General features: G+C 39.4%; 1 protein-coding gene across 1 annotated transcript in view; it reads left to right on the top strand.

Annotated features, from left to right (window-relative positions):
* Positions 1-26,042, top strand: part of LOC132389362 (basal body-orientation factor 1-like) — a 35,000-nt gene continuing 8,958 nt past the window's right edge. Inside the window, exons 1-9 of the mRNA XM_059961885.1 lie at positions 1-152; positions 2,124-2,376; positions 3,415-3,480; positions 6,053-6,196; positions 10,326-10,406; positions 12,689-12,759; positions 14,921-15,065; positions 17,731-18,224; positions 23,926-24,027. Coding sequence (XP_059817868.1) covers positions 133-152; positions 2,124-2,376; positions 3,415-3,480; positions 6,053-6,196; positions 10,326-10,406; positions 12,689-12,759; positions 14,921-15,065; positions 17,731-18,224; positions 23,926-24,027 — 1,376 coding nt within the window. The 5' untranslated portion in view covers positions 1-132. The remainder of the gene's footprint in view (positions 153-2,123; positions 2,377-3,414; positions 3,481-6,052; positions 6,197-10,325; positions 10,407-12,688; positions 12,760-14,920; positions 15,066-17,730; positions 18,225-23,925; positions 24,028-26,042) is intronic.

A 26,042-nucleotide genomic window follows, 5' to 3' on the forward strand; every position in this document is an offset into this window, starting at 1 on the left:
TTCCTTGCATGTCGCATCCCCCAAACGTTGTGTATCTCGTTTCCTGGGTAACGGCTGCGGGCCCGGTGCGTGACCGACCGAAGGCAGAATTAACTTCCAGCACAGCAACTCTGAACTTAACTGTACTTCACCATGCCGAAGAAAGCAAAAGGGTAACTCTGCTTTTGTTTGTTTTACTGAAATAATTTGTTTGCTACATTGAGCCTAGCTGCTTCTGTCTTCTTGTTATTTCAACCTGTTGTCAAAATGAAGGAAGGTTTTGCAGGGCAGGAGAAGTGGGAACTTGTCACCAGGTAAACATGAATAGCATTCCTTTCAAATACTGAACCAAATTGCTCGGGACGAGTGGTATACTGTTCAGCATCAGGAAAGAGGTAAATATTTGGGATATGACTCCCTGTCACAGTAGATCTACCAATAAAAGTAACACTACAGTAGAAAAACTAATAAAGATGCATTTTCCATTTGTGAAAAAGGGAGACATGACAAGCAACACAGAATGCAAAGAGGATCGGGTTCTTTGGGACAGTTAGCAAAATGTGTTAGGTGTGAGCATAGCCAAGGTTGGATAGAACACTACACTACAGCACAGTACAGGCCCTTCAGCCCTCCATGTTGTGCTGACCCATATAATACTTAAAAAATGTACTAAACCCACACTACCCCATAACCCTCCATTTTTCTTTCATCCATGTACCTGTCCAAGAGTCTCTTAAATACCCCTAATGTTTTACCCTCCACCACCATCCCTGGCAAGTCATTCCAGCCACTCACAACCCTCTGTGCAAAAAACTTACCCCTGATGTCTCCCCTAAACTTCCCTCCCTTAATTTTGTACATATGCCCTCTGGTGTTTGCTATTGGTGCCCTGGGAAACAGGTACTGACTATCCACCCTATCTATGCCTCTCATAATCTTGTAGATCTCTATCAAGTCCCCTTTTATTCTTCTACACTCCAAAGAGAAAAGTCCCAGCTCTGCTAACCTTGCTTAATATGACTTGTTCTCCAAACGAGGCAACATCCTGGTAAATCTCCTCTGCACCCTCTCCATAGCTTCCACATCCTTCCTATAATGAGGTGACCAGAATTGAACACAATACTCGAAGTGCGGTCTCACCAGAGATTTGTAGGACTTCCTCCAAATTTAGTTCAGAAGTAAAAAATGAAAAGTTGACGGCTTCCCTCTTACTCCCGCTCATCACCTCACCTGCCTATCTCCTGTCTCTGCTGCCACTTCTCCTTCCACTCTTATACCCTTTAGCATTCCTTCTTCTTCAGTCCTCCACCTTTTTCACCAATCACCTCCCAACTTCTCACTTCATTCCCACCTTTCCCCTCACCTGGCTTCACCTATCACATGCCAGCTTCTCTCTTTCCTCATTCTTATTCTGGCTTCTTCCCCTTTCTTTCCAGTCTTGATGAAGAATCTTGGCCTGAAATGTCACCTGTTTATTCCCCTCCATAGATAATGCTAGACATGCTGCATTTCTCTAGTATTTTGTGTGTGTTCCTCTGGATTTCCAGCATCTAAGACAATAAGATATAGGAGCAGAATTGGCCATTTGGCCCATCAAGTCTGCTCTGCCATTTAATCATGGCTATTCTGTTTATGAAGAAAGGAATCACCTGCCAGCACCCAAACTTGCACCAAAACATCACAGTTGTCAGCCAAATACAGTCAGAAGGACAGAACGTTTTAATTTAGGAAGTTCCATTTCTACCACTTGAACTTGGATACATTGGGCATGATAAATAGGTAGGAATGCAGTTGTTTGCATTCTCACTTACTTAATCTGGATTCCTGTCTAGCAGAAATTCTGAGACTTTGATAGATCATTGTTTGTTGTTTGGCACATTGGTTGTTTGTCTTTTTTTTGTGTACAGTTTTTTATTGATTCTGTTGTGTTTTTTTGTACTTAGTGTGAATGCCCACAAGTAAATGAATGTTAGGGCTGCCTGTGGTGACATTGATAATGAATTTACTTTGAATTTTGATGTAATGAGTGATGTTCTTTCTCCCTGATGCAGAAATAATCTAGGGTTTTTTTTTGGAAATGGGGAATTAGTAAACAAATAGCTTTTTAAAGTATTTCCTTCAGAAATATTTGTTTATCTACTTAGAAAAAAGAAAAAAGATGAAAAATCTGATGCGAAGGTTTCCATGGATTCAGATGTGGAAAAAGCAAAAGCCAATGCTACTTTGTGGGAATCCAAGTTGAATGTTATTGAGAAGTCACGAGTGGAATATCGCAACACAGCACAAATGCTTGCAAGAGCCAATGAAACTTTAATAAATGATCGGTTTCATGTAGAAAGGGATACTATGGAAGTGATCTCATATTTAAAGAAACAGGACTTGGAGAAAGAGGATAAGGTAAAAAGAATCTTGAATGATTTCCCAAGAATTTACTTTTATTTAATATATAATGCTTCTCTTTATCCCCATCAAAGCTGTTCCTGACACACCCATGTTTGATGTAAAGTGGCTCCTTTACTGCAATTCCCTTTCATTGATATTTTTGAGGACATTAAATAGACTTATGTATTTGTTTATTTTCTTTCATGTGAGAATAAAGAATCCAACTTGCTAAGTAGTAAATCAGTATAATTAAAGGCAAACACCAGAGCTAAGTTCATGGGGGAGTACTGAAGGTAGTATGCAATGTGGAAGAGGATAGAACCTTGATCAGACCCCCATTTTGAGTACTTTGTTCATTTCTCAACAGTCTTTTGCAGGAAGGATATTGATCTTGAAAACGTGGAGCTTTAGTCAAAAAATTTTGGGGCTTATAGGGTTAAGTCATGAGAACTAGTTGCAGAAACCAAGCTTGTACTCCCTTGATTGTAGAAGGTTGGGAAATTATTCAAATGTTCATAATATTATAGATTATGACAGGATAGAAGTGCAGAATTTTTTTTTCTCTATGGTGAGCATGTAATCTTAAAACCCAACTGTTTTTTATGCCATGGACCAAAACAAGGGGTCCATGGACCATGGGTTGAAAAGCAAAGTCAAGATGTGTTTTCTAGAACAAGAGCAGAAATTTGGAACTTTCTTGTCAAATAGCTTTGGATCCTGGGTTGATTTTTCAGGACTGGAAAATTTTGTGTCAGTGAGTGCTTCAAAGGATATGGGCCAGCAATGGGTAAATGAATTTGATGTGATGGAAAGACAGACCAAGGTTGAGGGACTGAATGGCCTGCTGCTTTTCCAGTGTTTGTGAATAGTCTTTCTTATTCTAATTAGATTATCATGCGGTATGTTGGAGAATTTATTTATAGACTTCTGTGTCATGCTGTTTCGAGTTTGCATTCAGGATGGGAGGAGAATCGAAAGCTGTTAGTAATTTGGCTTTGATCCTAAAAGAAGCTGATTCTTGTCGATGTAATCCAATAAATTTGTGTTTTACAGATTAACCAACTTCAACAGCAGTTAGTAGATCAAAAGCAACAAGCAGCTGATGAGAATAAGAAAATGGTAAGTGTTTGCTATTTTTCCTGTATATTTATGGAATTTGTAAAGAACATAACTTCAGACTAAACACTGCCCTGATGCAGACTCTCAACCTGAAACCTCAACTATCTCTTTGCCTCCACAGATACCGTTCAACCTGCTGAATTTCTCCAGCAGTTTGGTATTTTGCTAATTCTTCTAATCTATCCAAGACCTTATGCCGTCTCCCTACTTCCTCAATATTTCTTGCTCCTCCACCTATCTTTTATTGTCTGTAAACTTGGCCACAAAAATCATTAATTCTTTCATTAAGATCATGAAAAATGGAGGGCTATGGGGTAGGTAAGGGTTAGATTGATCTTAGAGTAGATTAAGAGGTCAGCATAACATCATGGGCCAAGGGCCGAAACTGTGCTATACTGTCCTATGTTCTATGTCATAGGCCTGACACTTAAAGATCACTTTTGCGTCTGCTTCCAGCGCCAATCCTTGCAGTGAGTTCCAGGCACCTACTACTCTCTATGTGAAGAAGCAACCCACAAATCACTTTTAAACTATTCCCCTCTCACATTAGAGCTATATCCTCTATGTATTTCTACCAAGGAAAAGAGACTATCTCCGCTATCTATCTACCTTTCCACTTGTGTTGCTGCCTTCAACAAGCTATGGACAGAGACCCCAGGATGCCTCTGTACATCAGTCCCAATTTCCCCTTATACTTAACCTCCTGAAGTGCAAAACCTCACACTTGCCCAAATTAAACTCCATCTGCCAATACTCTGCCCATAACTGTAACTGATCTATATTCTGTTGTATCACTTGCAGAATAATCCAATAAATATATCTTTAGATTTACCAGAATATGGAGTAAAACCATGGGGATTAATTGGATTGGATATTTCCCCTAAAGATTTAACTCGAGGACAGCACAGTAACATAGCAGTTAGTGTAACACTATCAGAGCTCTAGCAACCCATGTTCAATTCCCTTTGCTGTCTGTAAGGAGTTTGTACATTGTCCTGGCTCCAGTTTCCTCTGATGTTTCAAAGATGTAGAGATTTGTAGGTTAATTGGTCCCATAGGTATAATCGAGCAGTGTGGGCTTGTTGAACCAGAAGGTCCTGTTACTGTGCTGTACCTCAAAATAAATGACAATCTTTTGTGCTGGATCATTATGTGATGCTATGTAATCATTCTTTAAGAGTAACAGAAACAAAGTGAAGGACACATTTGAGATATAAATATGCTCAGAGGCATAAAGGGCTAATAAAACTTTCAAAAACATGAAGCACTAGGTTTCGGATAGCACAACAGGAAATTGTGGAACTGTCCACAATTTGTAAATTTGTTTATTTATTGAGATACAGCAGAATAGGCCCATCCAGTCCTTCAAGCTGCGCCGCTCAGCAAACCCACGATTTAAGCCGAGCCTAATCATGGGACAATTTTCAATTGCCAATTAACCTACTCACTGGTATGTCTTTGGAACGTGGGAAGAAATGCATGTGGTCACAGGGAGAACATACAAACTCTTTACAGGCATTGGTGGGAATTGAACCGTGGATCACTGGTACTGTAAAGCGTTGTGCTAACCACTACGCTACCAATTTTAGGTAATTAGTTCTGGATGCAAGGAAGTAAAATAATGAAACTAGCAGGACAATGTGTGGCCGTGATAACAAAGGGTTATGCTATGTTGCAGCTCAAATCACAGTATGTTTGAGGAAAGTTCTTCTTCTAAATGATTGTTTGAACGATCTATCAAGAGATGATTAGATTAATATTAAGTCATAGGAGTGCATGGCAGTGAGATTAATTTTTGAAATGCTCTTTTTATCCTGCAATTATCTGTTCTTAAATGTTTTTATTAGATGCAAGAGCACAAAATTATCCAGCTTGCTTTTTAAGCCTGTTCTACTACAAGAGGAGCTTACCCTAATCTACTGCATATCTCTACTTTGTTTATCAGCATGGCTGCATATCATTTCATACCATTTGTTTAAAAAGAAAAGACTGATATCAGTTTTTCATTTGTTTATTCAGCGACCAATTATTGCTTCTTGGTAGAGAGTCTAACATTTCTTTTTGTAAAGAAGCTTTTTTCTAACTTCTCAATTGCTCACTCTGATTTCAAGTTCACCAGGAGCGTTTTTGCATATTTGGTGATCGTAATGCAAATATAAAATATACCAGCAACACGAGTGAATCTGCAGATGCTGGAAATAAATAAAAACACAAAATGCTGGCAGAACTCAGTAGGGCAGACAGCATCTATGGAAGGAGGTAGTGACGACATTTGGGGCCGAAACCCTTCATCAGGAGTTGATGTTTCAGGCCAAAACCCTTCTTTTAGCCCGAAACGTCATCACTACCTCCTCCCATAGATGCTGTCTGGCCTGCTGAATTCTGCCAGCATTTTGTGTTTTTATATAAAATATACCGTATGCTTTTTGTTGTTAAACTACTATGATCAGATACATAATTAAATAAAATTTCTTCCATAAATATAGGGGAACTGCCTACATAATGAATGAGTTTTCAGTGAAAAGATGCATCGCAGTCAACTTTGCTTGAATGTTCTCTTACATTTCCACAGATCGAAATCCACACCCAACAAACTGAGCATTTGCAAAACAAAATGTTGCAAAAGATTAAAGAAATGCAGCTAATTCAAGGAGAATTGAACAGGGTCAAAGAATTCAGGAAGAAACAAGTTTTCCTGGAAAATGAATTGGATGATGTGAGTCTATTTTGATTTGTTTGTTTATGTATGCACTTATGTAAATGAAATCACAAACACTACGCAAACTGGTCATCTGGTGTTAACGAAGTTCTGCTGAAATTAATCTCAATATTAAACAAAATAATTTATGATTATTAACTATTCTAGGACTACCTGTTAATAATTATATACTGGATTATTTTTCTGCAATTGGGGATATAACTGGTGAACAGCTATTAACAGTTGTCATTTAAGTGTCATGATTCTGTGTTATTGAATTATTTTGAGATGTTTCAGTTTGAATTTTGCCATTTTGCTCTGTTTGTTTTATACATATTTTCTTTTAGCTGAATAGCAAAGCTCCATTTTTAAAGACACTTTCCTTATTCTTTCTTCACACTCACTATCCGTACATAGAGATCTGTTTACGAAGGAGCTACCTTCCCCAAGAAAAGTATTCATGGATATTTCAGACACGAGATTCTGGACATACTGGAAATCCAAAGCAATGCACACAAAATGCTGGAGGAACACAGCAAGTCAGGCAGCATCTATGGAAATGAATATACAGTTAACATTTCTGGCCAAGACCCTACTTCAGGACATGGAAGAACATTTTAGTTTCATTTCCGAGACTTACATCTAACATTCAAACCCATCCTGTCTAACTGGCAGGTTTGTTTACTTTGAGGTCAAAGGGGATCTCAGATGTGATCAGCTCTCCGAATGAATCCTTCCAGTCCTTTTTTACTCCAGCTGAAGAACCTAATTTGTCCTATTCCCCAAACAGCAACAACTTTTATACCTGGGCACCATCACTTCTTGAAGCTAAGGGTTTCATCTTTGGCTCAATCTTTAGAGTGGATAGGGCTTCCTTATCAATATATGGAAAATGAATAACACTGCTTTGGAGTGACACAGCAGACTAACGGTTGAGTTACAATATTAGCAGAGCTCTGGATCATTGATCCAAGAAAATGAGTTTAGGATTCACTTTCACCATATCCACAGAATAATTTAAATTAAGATGTACATATCAATCTGGAATTAAAAATAAAACTAATCTGACTTATCATGAAGGTACTGGAATGTTGCAAAAACAATTCTACTTCACTGATATCCTTGTACTTGAAGTGTGTGACTCCAGAAATACATCATTAACTATTTACTGGCTTCTCAGAGGTACACAATAAATGGTGCATGGTCAATGACATCCATATTCCATGAACAGATACAGTGGAATCCAGTTAAATGGGACACATTGGGATCAGTACATATTGGCCCAATTAAGCAGCTGCTCCAGTTAGCTGAAGTTTGATGGAAGTAATTAAAAAGGTATAGAAAAGACAAACTACTGTTTAACTGAGTAACAAATTATGTATTTAAATAAAAATCATAACAAATTAGAATACCATCAATACTACTACAGTACTATAAAACTGTGTATTAGTTCCCAATAATTATCAATGGAGGAATTCATCCAATGTTTGCTGCCATGTTCTTTTGATTGACTGTAAATAAACAAAAATTGGTGCAGACACCTAGCGTAGATATGGACTACCTTCATACAATCCTTTCAATGATTGCATCTTCCAAGTCTTCATTTCCCTTGAAGTATTCAAGATCATTGTCGGTACTTTTAAATTCTTTTTAGTCCCTAACTCGTTGAAGTAGTGAAGTTGTTTCATTTTCACTCCCAGCTGTTCTGGGCAACTCCATGCCTGAAAGCTTGAAAATGCAGTCAACAAAGCAGTTCTAAATTGTCTTACTGATTATTTCTCACCAACTATCAGTGAAAAATATCACTGATTTTTGAACTCGACACACACAACTGACATTATTTAAAAAGTGTTCACTCTTAGCATGGTGTAATGTCTAAAAACCATGAAAATGCATGCGACTGTCACTAGTTAGAAAATGTTTGGTAACTGTCTCCTGCCCCAATTAACCAGCATAGTGTCCCAAATAAACAAAGGAAATTCTGGCTATTCTCTTGATTAATTTTTATTATTTTATAGTTGTCCCAAATAAGCAGCTGCCTTGATTGACCAGTGGCCTAATTAACTAGAATCCACTGTAAATATAAATCTACAACAATGAATGAAAACAGGGTAAGGAGAGAAAATTAAATGCGTCAATTAAAATTGATTTATCTTGGAAAGTTGATCAGTTCATTTGTGGAAACAAAGGAAATCCACTTAGTCTTTTCCAACCCGTGCTTTTACCATTTAAAAATGTCCTTTCTGGTACTTCTACATTCTAGCAGTAATTTCAAGTAAAGGATCAAATATGTACACTTATAGGATAGGATAGATACTTTGTTGATCCCAAAGGAAATTACAGTGTCATGGTAGCATTACAAGTGCACTGATATACAAATATACAAATATTAGAGGAGAAGTAAGAAAGAATGAAAAATAACTTACCTCAAACGGTCTGACAGGAGGGGTTATCACTTCCCCAGTTATAGGTTGACTCATTATAGAGCATAATGGCCGAGGGTAAGAATGACCTCATATAGTGCTCTTTGGAGCAGCAGAGTTGTCTTAGTCTTGTTACAGGAATCACCCCTTGTAATAATGATCAGCGAGACACAGAGAATCTGTAGTTACCAATGAGTAACTTCTATTGTTTCAAGTAAAAGCACGTGAGTTCACAAACTGTCTCTGTGTGCACCCTACTAGAATTCCCTGACAGTCCATGAACAGCCAATGAAGAGAAAAGGATATTATCCGGAAAGGAGTCTACGCTGGCCAGGCACTCCTTGATCTCCACGTGTCTGTTGGGTCCTCCTTATCCATGATGTTTGGTTTCTGGTTGCTGGAGGGTTAGCGCTCCTGCGTATTTGGAGATCCTGAGTCTTATACTGTTTCTCATCAGTTGGACCATTGGATCTCTGTCCCAATGGCTCAAGATCACCTGACCTACTGGGGTCACCTTCTTATTGGTCATTGTACAGGGCTACAGCCAACATTGTTTCATGGCTCTGCCCACTCCAGCCTTGTGTATTTGTGTCGTTACACTCTGACTGGTCCAAACCAGTTAAATGAGACAACCCAGACAGAGTCTAATGAGATTACCGATTGCAGGTCTGGCATTTTACATGACAAGTAGCTACTCCTCTGAGAATAATCTCAGGTTTGTTGCTCTGATTAGATTGTCCCAGAGCAAGGATCAGTTCAGTCCATTCCCTTCACATAATAAACGGCTATTTGTTCGAGGGTGGTCTCAGGTTTAGCAGATCATTACCTGAAGCTTCCTGTGTCCACATTCAGTTGCTCTGTGATTAGATTATCCAAGAGCAAGAAACTGTTCAGAGTCCACAAAATGGGGGAAACAAAGAGAACTGGCTAGTCTGCTTCCCCTGTCCTTGATCAGACTACAGTTTCTTCTGGCCAACAGTCTATTACCAAAAAGGCTCCTCTATTCAGCCAAGGTGGCATGCAAAGGGTGAGAAACATTGTCCAGAATTGCCAGGATTTTCCGTAGGGTCCACTGTTTTACCACAGTCTCCATTGTGTCCAGTTTGACTCCTATAACAGAGCCAGCCTTTCTAATCACTTTATTGAGCCAGTTGGCTTCACCCGTGTTGATGTCATTGCCCCAGCACACCACCACATAGAAGATTGTACTGGCGACAACAGACTGATAGAATGTGAGAAGGAGAGGCCTGCATAGTCCAAAGGATCTCAGTCTCCTCAGGAAGTAAAGGTGACTCTGGCCCTTCTTGTACACAGCCTCTGTGTTGGTACAGAAGGATGCATGGTCTCAGTCTTGGCTGTTAGATATTGTTAAATGGTGACTTGTTTTTAAAAACTACAGTATTATACTAGCACCTTTCACAATTTACAAGTGAATGCACTGATTTCAAGGTGCAATCACTGTTTTAATTAAGGTTTCAAATTGCAAACAATGATATGTAACCACATTATCAGTTTCCTTTGAAGGATAAACTCTCGTCCTTTTCTTCGACATAGTACCTATGGTGAGATGTTTCCATTTGCCCATGAGAACAGCCAAGTATTCAATTATAACTTCTTTCCAAAAAATAGCATGGCATAGAAAAGAGATCTGTTACATTGTTGCAAATCTAGGGTGATACAAGAACAAAATAAATGTTTTTAAATTTTTTTTATTGTCATCTCAGATAAAAGAGGCTATGAACACAGCAAACAAAGAACACAAAGAAACACTGAGGCAGCTGGAAAACAAATTTTTTGAAGGAAAGGTATGTCATTGGTAGTCAAAAATCTAGTCTAACACTAATTAATTTTTGGCCTATCTCATACTTGATAGGATTTGGCGAAGTCTACAATAGCAAATACTGGCAGATGACTGGTGACAGAAAGAACTCTGCAGCTGTACAAAGTAGACCTTTCCTTTTTCCCCTCCTTTCATGTGTTTCAGACCTCTTATTGTCAAAACAAAGATTTCAGAAAGAGAGGAAAGGGCTAGTTGTGGCAAAAGAGGACGGACGTAGGTAGGGGCATGGGGAGGGGAAAAGCAAGAGTAAGGACTGAGTCATTTTGCTTTGGTGATATATGCAGTTTATACATTATGTGCGTACACACATACACACACCCTTTTACTTTATAGGAAGGAATTACTTAAGTAGTGAGAAAGCATTTTAATAGATTATAGGTTTCAAACAATGGGTATTGATTGAGAAGAGCCTTTGAGCTCCACAATATAACAAAATTCAAGTAACAGTTATGCCATTGAAACCTGTTGATCTCAGGATTAAACAAATAATATTTATAATAACAACAACATGAGAAAATGCCAGAAACATACAGTGAGACAATCATCATTTGAAAAAAACTGAGAGGTGCTAAATTTGAGTGTTAGGACTTTATACCAGACTAGCCAAGATACATGTGATAATGACTGTAACTCTGTTGAAGGTCCCCCACAATGTTGAGCCCAACATTGACCTAATGGACCCAAGGAGGACCCTTCGTTAATATTATTTGCAATTAAAGAAGAGTGTTCATGCCATCACAGTGTTATCGCACAGAAGCAGGCCTTTCTGGTCTGTGCCAGTGATTTTGTCCACATAAGCTCTCTCTTGGACTATTGTGTTCAGTTCTGGTCACCTCATTATAGGAAGGATGTGGAAGCTTTAGAGAGGGTGCAGAAGAGATTTACAAGGATGCTGCCTGGATTAGAGAAAACATCTTATGAGGAAAGATTGTAGAACTTTTCTTTTTAGTGAAGGAGGATGAGATGGTAGCATTCACATGAAAGGAGTGTATAAGATTATAAGAGGCCCTGATAGAGTGGATAGCCAGCCCCTTTATCCCAGTGCGGCAATGGCTAAAGTGAGAGGGCATAATTTTAAGGTGACTGGGGGAAAGTATAGGGAGGATGTCAGAAGAAGATCTTTTACACAGAGAATGATAAATGCATGATTGCACAGCCAGGGATGGTGGTAGAGGTAAGTACATCAGGGACCTTTAAAGAAACTCTCAGATAGGCACATGGATGAAAGAAGAATGGAAGACTATGAAAGAGGAAAGGGTTAGACTGATCACAGAGTAGATTAAAAGGTGGGCATAAAATCGTGGGCTGAAGGGCCTGTATTGTGCTCTTATGTTCTATGATATAATTATGCTTTTTGTAGTTTTAAAGTAATTTGCAATTATTTTTGAATAAGTAGTAAAGCACTTTTTCAGCAAATGGCACAGAACTTTAATTCATTGAAGTAATATAAATGGTAAGATTCTTGGTAGCATGGAGGATCTGAGAGATCTCGGGGTCCATGTCATTAGGACACTCAAAGCTGCTGTGCAGGTTGACAGTGTTGTTAATAAGACGTATGGTATGTTGGCATTCATCAACCATGGGATTGAGTTCAAGAGCCATGAGGTAATGTTAAAGCTATACAAGACCTTGTCAGACCCCACGTGAGTATTGTGTTCATTTCTGGTCACCTCACTACAGGAAGGATGTGGATACTATAGAGAGTGCAAAGGAGATTTACAAGGATGTGGCCTGGATTGGAGGGCATACCTTATGAGAATAGGTTGAGTGTACTTGGCCTTTTTTCCTTGGAGCGACAGAGGATGAGAAGTGACCTGATAGAGGTGTATAAGATGAGAGGCATTGATTGTGTGGATAGTCAGAGGCTTTTTCCCAGGGCTGAAATGGCTAATACAAGGGGGTGTAGTTTTAAAGTGCTTGGAAATAGGTACTGAGTGGATGTCAGGGGATGTAAGTTTTTCACACAGAGAGTGGTGGGTGTGTGGAACGCAATGCTATTGGCAGTGGTGGAAGCAGATACAATAGGGTCTTTTAAGAGGCTATTAGATATGTACATGGAGCTTAGAAAAATAGAGGGGTATGTGCTAGGGAAATTCTAGGCAGTCTCTAGAATAGGTAACATTGTTGGCAAACAATTGTGGGCCAAAGGGCCTTTAATGTGCTGTGAATTTCTATGTTCTAACAGAATGAGAAAAATGTAGTTGCATTATATTGTAATAGTATTAATGCATTGACTTTTAATTTCAGGTCCGCTTGGAGCAGGAGGCAGAGCAGAGGCTGAATCAGCTGACTGAGCAGGCTCACATTGAAGCCGTTATGTAAGAATTGGCCTGCAATAATATCCTCCTCAATTTGCTTCATTGAAGTTCCATTTCAAACAATAAAAAATGCAAAGAAAAAGCCTGCAGATGCTGTAGATCCAAAAATAAAATCAGAAAACATTGCAAATACTCAGTAGTTCAAGCACCAGAGAGAGAGAGTGAGAGAGAACCAGAGTGAATATTCCAGGTTGGGGAATATTAATTCGGTGTTTCTCACTCTCCGGCTGTATTTTTGAAGCTGTTAGAGTGTAGGAAATGTAGAAGATGAATTATATATGGGGAGTCATGGAGTCATAGAGCACTACAGCAGAGACCCTTCAGCCCATCTAGTCTGTGCCAAACTATTATTCTCTAGTTCCAGCAACCTACGCCTGGACCATTTCCCTCCACACCCCTCCCACCCATGCCTAAATTTCTCTTAAATGTTGAAATCAAACCTGCATCCACCACTTCTGCTGTCTGCTTGTTCCACACATCACCCTCTGAGTGAAGAAATTCTCCCTCAAGTCTGTCTTAAATATTTCACCTTTCACCCGTAATCTATAACCTCTGGTTCTAGTCTCATCCAAACATACTGGAAAAAGCCTGAGGAAAGGATGGGATAATCTGTCTCCAGTTGCCAGTTTAGAAATGAATATTACCTTGGATGTCATGTGGAGCTCTTCTATTCTTTTTCAGATGGTGCAGTGTGATCTTATAGTTTTCTCTAAGAGAAAAAGGATTCTCAGCTTAATGTCCAATTGGAAATTTGCAGCTGTGGCAATATGGCGTTATTCCCTTGTGCTACATTGGGAAGTGGGGCAGTATTTTGTTCTCAAGACCCAGTCTTCTAATTCAAGCAGAGTGCTCTCATGCTATAGTGGATACAGTTTAGACACAATTCTTGTAAACAAGGGAACACTGCTGATACAACATATTGACAGTGCGTGTATTTCTATCTAAAGTGCATTTCAGGATCTGGGTTTTGCTGGCAAGATTAATGTTGTGAACTGCCATTCTACAGAAGTACAAAGATGTACACCTTAGAACTCATGTATTGAAATTGAATCCAGCAGAATATTTGCCTGATCCATGAGTTTTCCCATTCTTTTTCAGATTTCTATCACCTGCAGATTTTTTCTTTAAATTTCATTCTGTCTGGAAGAACCACTTTAACGGGAACACTATAACTTGCTAATCAGATGAACACCTCATAAAAAAATGTCACAATAAGGAAGCTAATTGGTTTATTGAGTCCAGAGTGATCAAGAAGTTGCCTCCCACATTCCAAAAACATATGAGTTAGTAGGTTAATTGGTCACATGCCTGTAATTAGACAGTTTGGACTTTTTGAGCCAGCAGGGCCTGTTACTGTGTTGTATCCCTAAATAAATAAATAACATAGGTATAAAAAGTATCTTTCTGGGTCAATACTACTTCTCAGCTCATGTTTTAGTTGCTCGTCAAGTTACCTTCTAGAAGTATTTGTGTATTGCCCCTCATTATGTTTATAAAACTCTGTAAGATCCTTTGCTCCAGGGAGAAAAGTCCGAGACTATCCTGCGCTTACTCATTATTCAAGCTCTTCAGCTGCAGCAACATCCTTGTGAATCTTTACTGCACCCCTCCTAGCTTAATTTCATTCTTCCTACTTTATGGCAACCTGACCTGCACTCAGTATTCTAGGTGTGGTCTCACCAATATCCTATACAAATGTTAACATGACATCTCAACTGTTGTACTCAAAACCTCACCTGATGTAGGTGGGTCTTCTGCAGCATTCTGTCTACCTGTGTTGCCGCTTACATGGAATTACAGTATGTATTTGACTCCTAAGCTCTGCTGTTCTACAACATTTCCCAGCACCCTGACATTTCTGCACTAGCTTGTTTCCAAAATGCATTATTTCCCATTGGTCTAAGTTAAATTCCACCTGCCATTGCTAGGGTCACTTTCCCAGTTGATCATGATTCTGGTACAATCTTAGACAACTTTCTTCACTGACTACCATACCACTTACTTTGGTCATTTGCAAACTTACTAATCATGCTACTTAAATTTTCATCCGAATTGTTAATATATATGACAAACACTAATCCAACACTAATCTGTTATTGCTGGAACAAGCCTGTGTAAGTATTGACTAATCATACCAAATTCTGCCTCCTTCTTTCCGCAGGAATCTTAACGAAAAGGCTCAAAGTGTCTTTAAAGAAAATGTAAGACTACATGAGACAATAAAGATCTACAAGATGGAAGAAGAACAAAGGAGGAAGAGCTACAAGGCTCTAGAAGATAAAAACACACAGCTTGCCAGTGAAAAGGTTTTGCATACAATGAACATCTTGTAACATTTTTCCTCTTTGTAAAACCCAACTCCACAAATAGAAATGAAGAAAATCCCTATTACCAAGAACTCTAGGTGATTGAGTTTAGACCCGTGAGCTGGATTGCAGGTTAGTTTGAATTATTAGGGCAACATTATAGCGTAGCAGTTAGCTCATCACTTTACAGTGTTAGGGGTTCAATTCCTGCCAATGCCTGAAAGGAATTTGTACATTCTCCCCGTGATCACATGCATTTCCTCTGTGTGCTCTGGATTATTACCACATTCCAAAGCAGGGATGAGTCGTGGGCATGCCATGTTGGTGCCAGAAGCATGGAGACACTTGCAGACCGACCAGCAAAATTTTAACAATTTGACACATTTCATTGTATGTTTCGGTGTATATATGATGAACAAAGCTCATCTTTAGGAAGAATCTCTTCTTTAGTTTCAGTCTCCATGAAAATACAGGAGGCACAAGAGATAGGAGTAGGATTTCTCATTGATCTTAATCTTGAAAGGCAACTGGTTTACACAGAGTTTTTCCATAACTGCACTGCACTGAACCAGGAATGAAATCTTTAAAAATCTACTGTTACTAGTGAATTCTTATATTTCTGGACAAATACCAGTGCTTGGAAGTGAAAACAAGTTCTTGTGATGATGGATCATCATTAGGAAACCCGATTATCTTTAGCACAAATGACAATGCCCTGTTTTGGAACCATTTGCAACCACTCTATAGCTAGGTCACCTTCCATACTGATTGGAACCTTTGGTCCAGGTTAAGGTATAGTCAGGTGAGGAGATGAGAAAATTATTAATCGTAGCGGGATTCATTTGGAGTCAGAATTGTACAGCATAGAAGCAGCCCTTGGGTCCATCATGCCTGTCTATACTAATTCCATGTCCTTCTATACCCTGCTCATTCAAGTACTTGTCTAGCTGCCTCTTAAATGTCATTACTGTTCCTGCTTCCACCACATCCTCCAGATGCCAACCACTCTTTCTGTAGTCAGATCCTCTTTAAACTTCCTCCCTCACACCTTAAAAATGTACTGTCTAATTTTAGATACCCCATCAGACTCTGGTTATCTACCCACTCAGAATTTCTTAAACCTTCTATCATGTCACCTCTCATCCTCCATTGCTCCAGGAGAAATAGACACAGCCTATCCAGCCTCTTCTTTCAACTTAAGCCTACACAATATTATTGTGAAATCTTTGGCACCCTTTCCATCTTTGTGGCAACCCACAGTATACACAATACTCCAAATATGGTCTAATCAACATTTTGTACAACTGTAACACATTGTCCCAATTCTTCTACTCAGTGTCTCAGAGTTAGTTATGTCATACACCTGTTTCAACATCCTGGCACTCTGAAAATGCCAAAAGTGCCTGGCATTTTGGCACTTTTAGAGATTTACATACTTGAGCCCCTGAGTGCTCTGTTCAACAAATCGCCCCAAAGTTCTATCATTCATTGTGTAGATCCTGCATGTTTAACTTCCCAAAGTACATCTCTTTGCACTTGTTGGAGTTAAAAGTCCATCTGCCATTCCTTTGTCCACTTACCAGATTAATAGTATCCTATTGTAAACTTAGACAACCTTTGCCGCAGTCCTCTTCAACAGGTAAATATTACAGTGTCAGATAATGCTAGCTATTTCCAAAAAATTGGTAAATGCCGATTTTATTTCTGATGTCACCATAAAGCATGTTGCTTGCACCTATCATGAAGGTCTCCTGGGAGGCAAGTAGCAAAATCAAAAATAAAGGTGACAAAAGGCCTTTGAACTTGACAAAGTTCAATGTGATTTCCTAGTAATTTTCCACTCGAATATTTCTGAATTTAATGTACCATGTTTTTACCAGATGAATTTCAGCAATCTTTTGAATTTGTTTATCAGCACCGTTTAATATTTTTTAGTTCATTATGTCACTGGCTTCATTCTAGACCACAGTTTGTAAACCTTTTTAATTTCTAATTTTATTTCCTAATCCATTTCCTTTAGACTTTAAGACTCTACAGCTCATGCTCTCAGTAGTATTTACTTATTTATTATTATGTTTAATATTGTATTGGCACAGTTTGGCTTCTTTTGCACTTTGGCTGTTTGTCAGTCTTACTTGTGTGTAGTTTTTCATTGAGTCTATTGTATTTCTTTGTTCTACTGTGAATACTTACTGCCCATTACACTGCAGGCATTTAGGACAGCAGTATAGGTCCTCCATCTCTGTCTATATAGAAGGATTCTTCATTGCTGTTTCCATAATTTTTTTCGACCAGTCAGGGTTGTTAACCCTGAGATGAACCTCCACACCTGGAGGACTGATGGACCATTGTTGGTCTGGCCTCTTCCCTTTGACCTGTTTGGCATGGGTGACCGACCAAGAGCCAAAGCACAAGGTTCTGACTCCAGCCAATGGGGCTCTCCAGGTCACTGAGGCACTCAAGTCTCCAACCCTATGACAAGGTTGTGGTCCTCTTGAAGATCTACTGTGAATACCTACAAGAAAATGAATCTCAGGGTAGTGTACGGGGACATATACTTATTTTGTTAATAAACTTACTTTGAACTTTGAACCTTCAATGCAACTTCTTGCAATTGTTTTGTTCAGACTGAATTTATGTTCAATCAGGATATCTCTCATTCTAGGAAATCAATGAGCAATTAGTGAAAGAGAAAGTATCAGACAGCAAGCAGCAGAGAGAAAAGATCAATGAGCTTCAAACAAAGGTTGAGAACCTGGAGAAAGCTTTGGGACATATGGCGGCTGAGTTTGAGACAGCAAAACAGAAGATAAAGAAAGAAAATGACTTTAAAATGGCAACCAGCCAGGTAGAGATCGCAAGGCTAGGGGAAGTAATTAAGCTGAAAGATAGAGAAATGAACCGGGTGAAGAAACTTGCTAAAAACATCCTGGAGCAGCGCACTGATGTAGAAATGTTCTTTCTTCAATCCCTTGAAGAAGTGAGGCAACAAATTGCCTATAGTCGGGCTCAATATAAACAAGCAGCTCAAATTGCATTTCAGAGAAAGATGTTAAAGGCACATACTGGCAAGGAGGATTATCCCAAAATCAGGACCTTTGCCAAGAGCGAGTACAGTACAAACTGTGTGTACCAAGATATGGAAGAAGCTGATAAGAGGTAAGTAAAAGTTCTTCAACATTTCAATTTGCAGGATGATGCCTATGCAATAATGAACTAAGTTCAGATTTTCTTAACTGAGTCTGTTTTGAAGTGATAAAACTACCATGCAGTGAAAGCATGCAAATGCATTCCTAGCCTAGACAGGGATTCAGGAGTTGAGCTTACTGGCTATTAAAATTAGACACACATCCTGAATCCAGAACTTCACAGTTAAGATGTGTCCTTCTGCTGCTTGCAGACAGTATTTCTGTCTCATCTTTTTTCTTATTTTTGCATATTTAATTGCTTTCATTCTGTTTACGGGGCTCTAAGACTATATTTATCTGGACTACATAGACAGGTCTAGCTTCTGTTCATAAAGAAGGATGTGCTTGGGATAGAGGGAGAGAAAAAAGATGAGGAGTAGATTTAAAAGTTTCAGCAGGCCAGGCAGCATAAATCTACTCATCTTTTTTTCTCCAGTCCTGCCAAGGAGTCTCAGCTTGAAACGTTGACTGTACTTTTTTCCATAGATGCTGCCTGGCCTGCAGAGTTCCTCCAGAAGTTTGTGTTTTGGAAGTTTGGATTTTCTGCATCTGCAGATTTTCTCTTGTTTGTGATTGGACTATGACAATGTGAAATCTTTTCCAGGGATACCTGCCTTGAAGAAGTTTAAAGTTCCCTTCGACGGGAGTTCTGTGAAACCCTCTCTCACTGTTCCCCCTTTGTGATCTCTACTGCTTTCTGACTCTTCCTCCACTTGCATACCCAGACCTGCTCCTACAGTCATGTATCCACCTTCTTCAGCCCTGTATCTCTTCCACCAATCAAATTCCCAACTCTTTACTTCATTCCCCCCCCGTCCCCCCCCCCCGTTTCACGTATCACCTTGTGTTTCTCTCTCTCCTCCCCCGCCTTTTAAATCTACCCTTTTTTTTCCAGTCTTGCCGAAGAGCCTCGGTCAAAACATCGACTGTACTTTTTTCCATAATTGTTGCCTGACCTGCTGAGTTCCTCCAGCATTTTGTGTGTGTTGTCCAAATGCATATTGATTAGATGTTGTGATCTAATTGGCAGTTCAAAACACTGTGAACAGGTCAGCAGTAGGATATTCTGATTGGCTAATTTTGAGGGAGGTCCATTGGAAGTGTTTGCTTTGCTGTCCAGATCCCAAGATGACTGGTGTTTCGTTGATTATTGACATAATAGTTTCTCTTTTCTCCGTAAGGGTTCATATACCAGATCTATGTCTATGTGTTTGCTGATGGATCCTTTTGTAGATAACCAAGTTTCGAGAAATTCTTGTTCTTTTCTTGTTCTTGCTTGAGTCAAGGCTGTGGCTGTTGTCCATTTGAAATGGTGTCCATCTTTGTCTTCATGAGCTGATACTAGTGAAAGTGGGTCATGCCTTCTGCTTGCTTGCTGATGCTCGTGTACCCTGTTCTTCCTGTTTGACCAAAGTAGTACTTGTCACAGTTACTACTCTGGATTTTGTAAATACCATCTATTCTATCAGTCACATGTTGTGGCACTTTGAGTTTTGATAGGTTCCTCCTCAAAATCGCAAACAGTTTGTAAGCAACTGTGATGTTGTGTTGCTGAAGCAATTTTTCCGTCATTTCCGAGACATTCTTTATGTATGGCAATACAATTCATTTTTATTTGTTATTTGTGTAGTTTGCATATTCAGGTTTCTGACCTTGAGGCACCTTCGGATGAAGCTTTTTGGATATCCATTCTGTTGAAAGGTCTTGAAGAGGTGCTTTTCTTCTTCTAGTTTTGTGTCTGTGGTGTTGCAATGGGACTCCATCGTCTTGAATAAGGTCTTCATGCAGCTTTATTTGTGACTCTTTGGGTAATTGCAATTGAAATTCAGAATTTGATCAGTGTGTGTTGATTTCCTGTAGACTGATCTCTGTAATTGACCAGCAGTAGTTCTCTTGATAAGAACATCCAAGAATGCAAGTTGGCTTTCCTTTTCAATTTCCATCATGAACGATGTCATTAAAGACATTATTTAGCAGCTGATGTGTCATTTGAACATTGTTTTCCTTGATTATCACAAAGATGTTGTCTACATCATACACCCAGAGTTCGGGTTTGAATTCTGGTATAATTGTATTTTCTAATTTCTGCATTATGACTTCTGGAACTAGGCCAGAGATAGGAAATCCCATTGGTGCACCTTTCATCTGTTCGTAAATTTCTCCATCAAACTTGAAGCAGATTGATAAGCACAGATTGAGAAGTTCACATACCGAGTGTCCCGCTTATTGATTGTTCTGCAACAGTTTCTTGTGCAAATTTCAAATTGACCAACATTTACAGTGAGGTGACATTGAAGGAAACCATTATCCTGTCATCCCCCATTCATATATTCTTGAGTTTCTCCAGGAATTGTAGAGTGTTGTTGATTGAGTATTGGGATTCAGCGATCAAATGTTTCAGCTGTCTCCATAAGTCCTTTGCTATGTTGTATGTAGGTGTGCCAGGGAGTGACACAATTGATTGTAGTGGCATGCCCTCTGTGTATTTTCAGTATTCCATAGAATTGAGCAACGTCTAATTCAGCTGCTTTCATTCTCCACCATTTTTCTTTCGTGATCTGTTGTAGGTGTTGCAATCTCTTCAAACTTATGTTTATGTCCTTCATCAGTTTCGTTGTTGGATCACTGGCCTAGTCCATCTAAGTTCAACAGTTTGTTGTCTTCAACGTTTGGGAGTGCTTTACTGTTTTGTACTAGGCCGAATCCACTACCTTTTGTAGGATTTTCCGTTCAAAGGTGTTGGTGTTTTCATACCACGCCATAATGTAGCCAGTCAGCACACTTTCAATCACACACCTTGATGCACCATCAATAACTCTCTCTGAGACGTAAAGGCGAGATATTGGCTTTTATTGACTGGAAGAAGGAACAAGCAGTGGTTGACCACCATACTACATCCTGGAGACTGACAGGCCAGGCTCAGGCCTCAATCGCCTTTATACTGGGGTCTGTGGGAGGAGCCACAGGAGTAGTCAGCAGGTATATGTAGTTCACCACACACCTATAGAAGTTTGTCAAGGTTGTTCATGACATGCCTTCTAAGGAAGTAGAGGTGCTGCTGTGCTTTCTTTGCAATTATATGATGGATCCAGGACAAATCCTCTGAGATAGTGACTCCCAGGAATTTAAAGTTACCTCTGACTGATGAAGACTGGCTCTCAGACCTCTGGTTTTCCTCTCTGAGGCCTACAATTAGCTCCTTGGTTTTGCTGACATTGAGTGAGAGGTTGTTATGACATCACTCTGCCAAATTTTCTATCTCCCTCCTGTATGCTGATTCATCTCCACCTTTGATATGGCCCACAAAAGGTAAAGCCTTCTCCACCATTGAGTACATTGACATGAAATGCTATCACAGGAAAGCAGCATCCATTATCAGGGACCCCACCACCCAGGACATGCTCACTTCTCACTGCTATCCTCAGAAGGAAGATACAAGAGCTTCATGACTTAGACCACCAGGTTCAGGAACAGTTATTACTCCTCAGCCATCATCAGGCTCTTGAACCAAAGGGGATAACTTCACTCAACTTTACTTGCCCTATCACTGAAATGTGCCCACAACCTATGGACTAATTTTCAAGGACCCTCCATTTCATGTTCTCGATACTTATTGCTGATTGATTTATTTTTTTTATTTCTTTCTTTTTGTATTTACACAGCTTGTCCTTTGCACACTGGTTGAACATCCAAGTTGGTGTGGTCTTTGATTGATTCTGTCATGGCTATTATTCAATGGATTTATTGATCATTTCTGCGAGAAAATTAATCTCAGGGTTGTATATGGTGATGTATATGTTGTAGCCCAGGGAAAAGTACACGCTCAGGACAACAACTACTTCTTTGGGTTTTAATTCCTTTATCTGTTTTGGATGTTTAAGTGCCAGAAGAGGGTCTTAAAACAAAATGAACAACTTTACAATCAGGCGCTGCCATTACAATCTCCGTTTAACCTTCAATCCACACACTTGTGTATCCACCAATTGCGTATGCAGTATAAAAATACAAAGAAAATCGCACAAAACTAATACAGTACTAATACGGTAGTGGCTATTCTGAAGGAACACAATACAAACAACATTAGAATCCCCCTAACCTTGTATCTTATACATAGCAGTGAAAATGTAAACGAATACATCTCACCTAAGACTTCTACTACTTTTGAGTACACACGTGCTGAACCCCCGAACAGAGACTAAACATTCACATTACATGCACAATCAGTCATGATACAATAAAGTTAGACTAAAGGTGCACTTTGGCACAACTTTTACAAGATATTGCCTGGTAGTTAAATTACAGAAAGACTGACCTACTTGGCCGGTGAGGAACTTTGCGAGCCATGCTCTCCAGCGTCGAGTTCTTCACTCATGAAAATCTTAAGCATCCACATGTAAAACATGTCAAATTACCGATATTCTCAATTTGCCAACAAGCATAATCGAATTCACATGGATATCGTAAATTAATGCTCACCTTTCCTCACCATGCCTAGCATCTCTGGGGGAACTTGATTCCAACGCCCCACCAGCTCCTGCAGCAGCAAACGAAATGGTCTTCCCACTATCCTGCGCATGCGTAATGACGTCACCATCTCCACTTAAAGGCACAACTATTCCCGCATTACCCAGATGAATGCCCAAGTACACTTTTAACGATAATGAATAGCATTCAATGGTCACCCGGTTACATATATGTACTTTGCTCATAAATTTACTTTGAACTTAGAAAAAATTATGATGAAAAACATTTCTATGTAATGAATCTGGAGTGCACTGCCCTGGCTAGTACTGAAGGCAGATTCAATTGCAGAGCTCAGAAGAGAATTGGATAGATGCTTGAAAGAACTTGCAGGTTTCTGCAGAGATGGGGCATGAGGTTGGAATAGTTAAATTTGCCCTTACATAGAGATGGTATGGACTTGATGGGCAAAATGGCATCCCACCTTATTATAACCATTCTGTGGTTTGTAACGGGAACTGGATATACTAAAAAAAAACCTAGTGATTATCAAGTCAGTGCAGGAAAGAGGCTCTGTGGTTGTCTGTGCATCTTTAGACTCCTGAACCTCCTCCCTGATGGTAGTAATGAAAAAAGATCATGTCCTGGGGGTGGTGAAGATATTTTCATGATGGATGCCACCTTCTTGAAGATATCATCTTTTGAAGATATTCTCGATAGTGGGAGGCTTGTGCTCATGATGGAGCTGACTGAATCTACAACCCAATGCAGTTTTTTTTCCCATCCCCTGATTGGCACCTCTGTACTAGACAGCGATGCAACCATCTTTAGAAATTTGCTAGCCTTTGGTGACATACCAGATCTCCTCAAGCTCCTAATGAAATATAACTGCTGATGTGCCTTACTTCTGGATTATATCAAAATGTTGGGCCCAGAATAGATCCTCTGACATATTGACTTCTAGAACTTGAAGCTGTTTACCCTTTCCACCACCCTGTGTTCTCCCAATTTCTCCTTCCTGAAGACCGCAATCAATTCTTTGGTCTTATTGAACTTGAGTACCAGCTTGAGTGCATCATCAACCTGAAACATTAACTCCATTTCTTCTTCCGCAGATGCTTTCTGATCTGCTCGGTACCCCCATTCATTGTTTTCTGTTAACACTTCGATTCTTCACATTTTAATAATAAATAATACTCTTTATTTTTAAGCATTCATTTTGGAAAAGTGAGTATCTCCGACTTGACCTGGGAGCAGAAGGAGAAAGTCTTACGCCTTTTGTTTGCAAAGATGAATGGATTGAAAACAAACAGGTATGTTGGACTGAAACATGATTCCCTTCTCATTGCTGGCAGTGATTAGAAAATGAACCTGTGTGATGGTATTGCACTGCAGTTTTGAATCATACAATTATGTGCGTAATCTGTCCTCAGTTACCACACTCTACCCCAATCTGAACCTTTCACTTGTTATTTTTTCTGGTTTCTTGTTTGAATCATATTTATTAAACAATAAAATATCTATTAATGCACTCTAAGTTACTTGTTCAGACATTCTGATTATTCATGAAAAAAATAAAAGAACCCCAGATACTAGATATTTGAAATGAAAACAGCAAAATGCTGAAAATACATAGGAGGCCAGGCACCATCATAGAGGTTAAAAAGTTAACAGGTGAGGTCAAGATCCTGTGTTGTATGAAAAACCAGTTAACTTAACATATTTGACTTTTCCCAGTTGTGATGTAGGTGTTTCAACCTGAAGTATTAACTCTTGTTTCTTTTTCCATTAATGCTACCTGACCTGCTGAGTGTTTCTAGATTTTTCACTTTTATGTCTGATAATTCAGTTATTTTATCTATAAATTCTCATTTTGCTCTGTTGCTGATGATGTGTCATTCAATTTTTGTCTAATTCAACTACTCAGTGCAAAAAATACACTGCTTTGAGTTAATCAGTGACAGGTACTAGGCTTATTTGTATTGGTTATTATTGTCACACATACTGAGATATAGAGAAAAGCTTCTCCTTGAGTACTATCCCAGTAGATCATTCCATACATAATTATAATGAGGTAGTATTGGTTCCTTAAGTTTGTTAGGTTAACCTTAAGGTTGTTATAGACAGGGGTTGGGGGAGAGGTAGTGGGGATAAGCTCCCACTACCCATTAAAAGTTCCCAATGGTGCGCATCTCAAATAGCCTCTGACAGCAAGAACAGCTCCTGGCCTTCATGTGTAGCTTAACTACTAAGTTTGTTGGAACTGTTTCTACTGAAAGGAGAAAGACAAAGGTATCTTAAAACCAATTGCTTCAGGCAAATGCCACCTGTGGTTGGCAGCTCATCTAGGAGAAGGAAAACTCTGATCTCAATCCTCTGCTGCCTTGCACCTATACTCACTTACAAGGAAGGCTTCTGGAATAAACGCCATGGAAAAAAATCTGGAGTTGGAATCCTATGTTGAGCTCAGTGCTGATTGCCAACTCTTGCAACACTGCTGGTGCTAAACTGTATTGATCTCTGCCGTTCCTTTGGATTCATTGCCCCCACGGAGAGGGGGAGCCTGCTACATGGGCAATTGCTTGCTCTCCATATTGCACTGCCCTGACTTGAGTGTCACATAGACAGCTAGGACACAATATCCACGGATCAACCCCAACCAACAGAGGGCATCATAAGTAAAAAGAAAACCAAATATAAAATCTAGAGTTGCAGCTCTATGCTCCTCATGATTTTATGAATTTTGATAAGCTCACCCCTCAGCTTCTCTCATTCCCACAGTCCCAGCCTATCCAATCATTCATTAAACCTCAAATTGAGTAGACCTAGCAACATCCTTATGAATCATTCCTGCACCATCTGTAGCTGAATGACCAGAACTGTACATAGTATTTCAGGATTTCACTAGGGAAGTTAAAATTACCTACTAATATAACCCTATTATTCCTACAGCTAGCTGCAAACTCTCTACATATTTGTTCCTCTAATTCCTGATGTTGGAGAGCCTGAAATATGATCCCATCAGTGATCACCACTTTCTTATTCCAAAGTTCTGTCCATGTAGCCTCACTAGATGTTCCCCAAGGAATACCCATGTGATATTCTCCCTAATCAAAACACAACTCCCCCCTTTTTGCTTCACCTCTATAAGCCTGTAGCATCTGTATTGTAGGACATTGAGCTGCCAGTTCTGTCTGTCCTTCAGCGGTGTTTCTGTAATAGCTATAATGTCACAACCCCATGTGCCTAGTCATGCTCTCAGCTCATCTCTCGTTCCTGTCAGACTTCTTGCACTAAAGTAAATGCAGGTTCGCAAATCAGATCTTCC

The sequence above is a fragment of the Hypanus sabinus genome, chromosome 2, assembly GCF_030144855.1.
Source record: "Hypanus sabinus isolate sHypSab1 chromosome 2, sHypSab1.hap1, whole genome shotgun sequence".
In the NCBI taxonomy this organism is placed as follows: domain Eukaryota; kingdom Metazoa; phylum Chordata; class Chondrichthyes; order Myliobatiformes; family Dasyatidae; genus Hypanus; species Hypanus sabinus.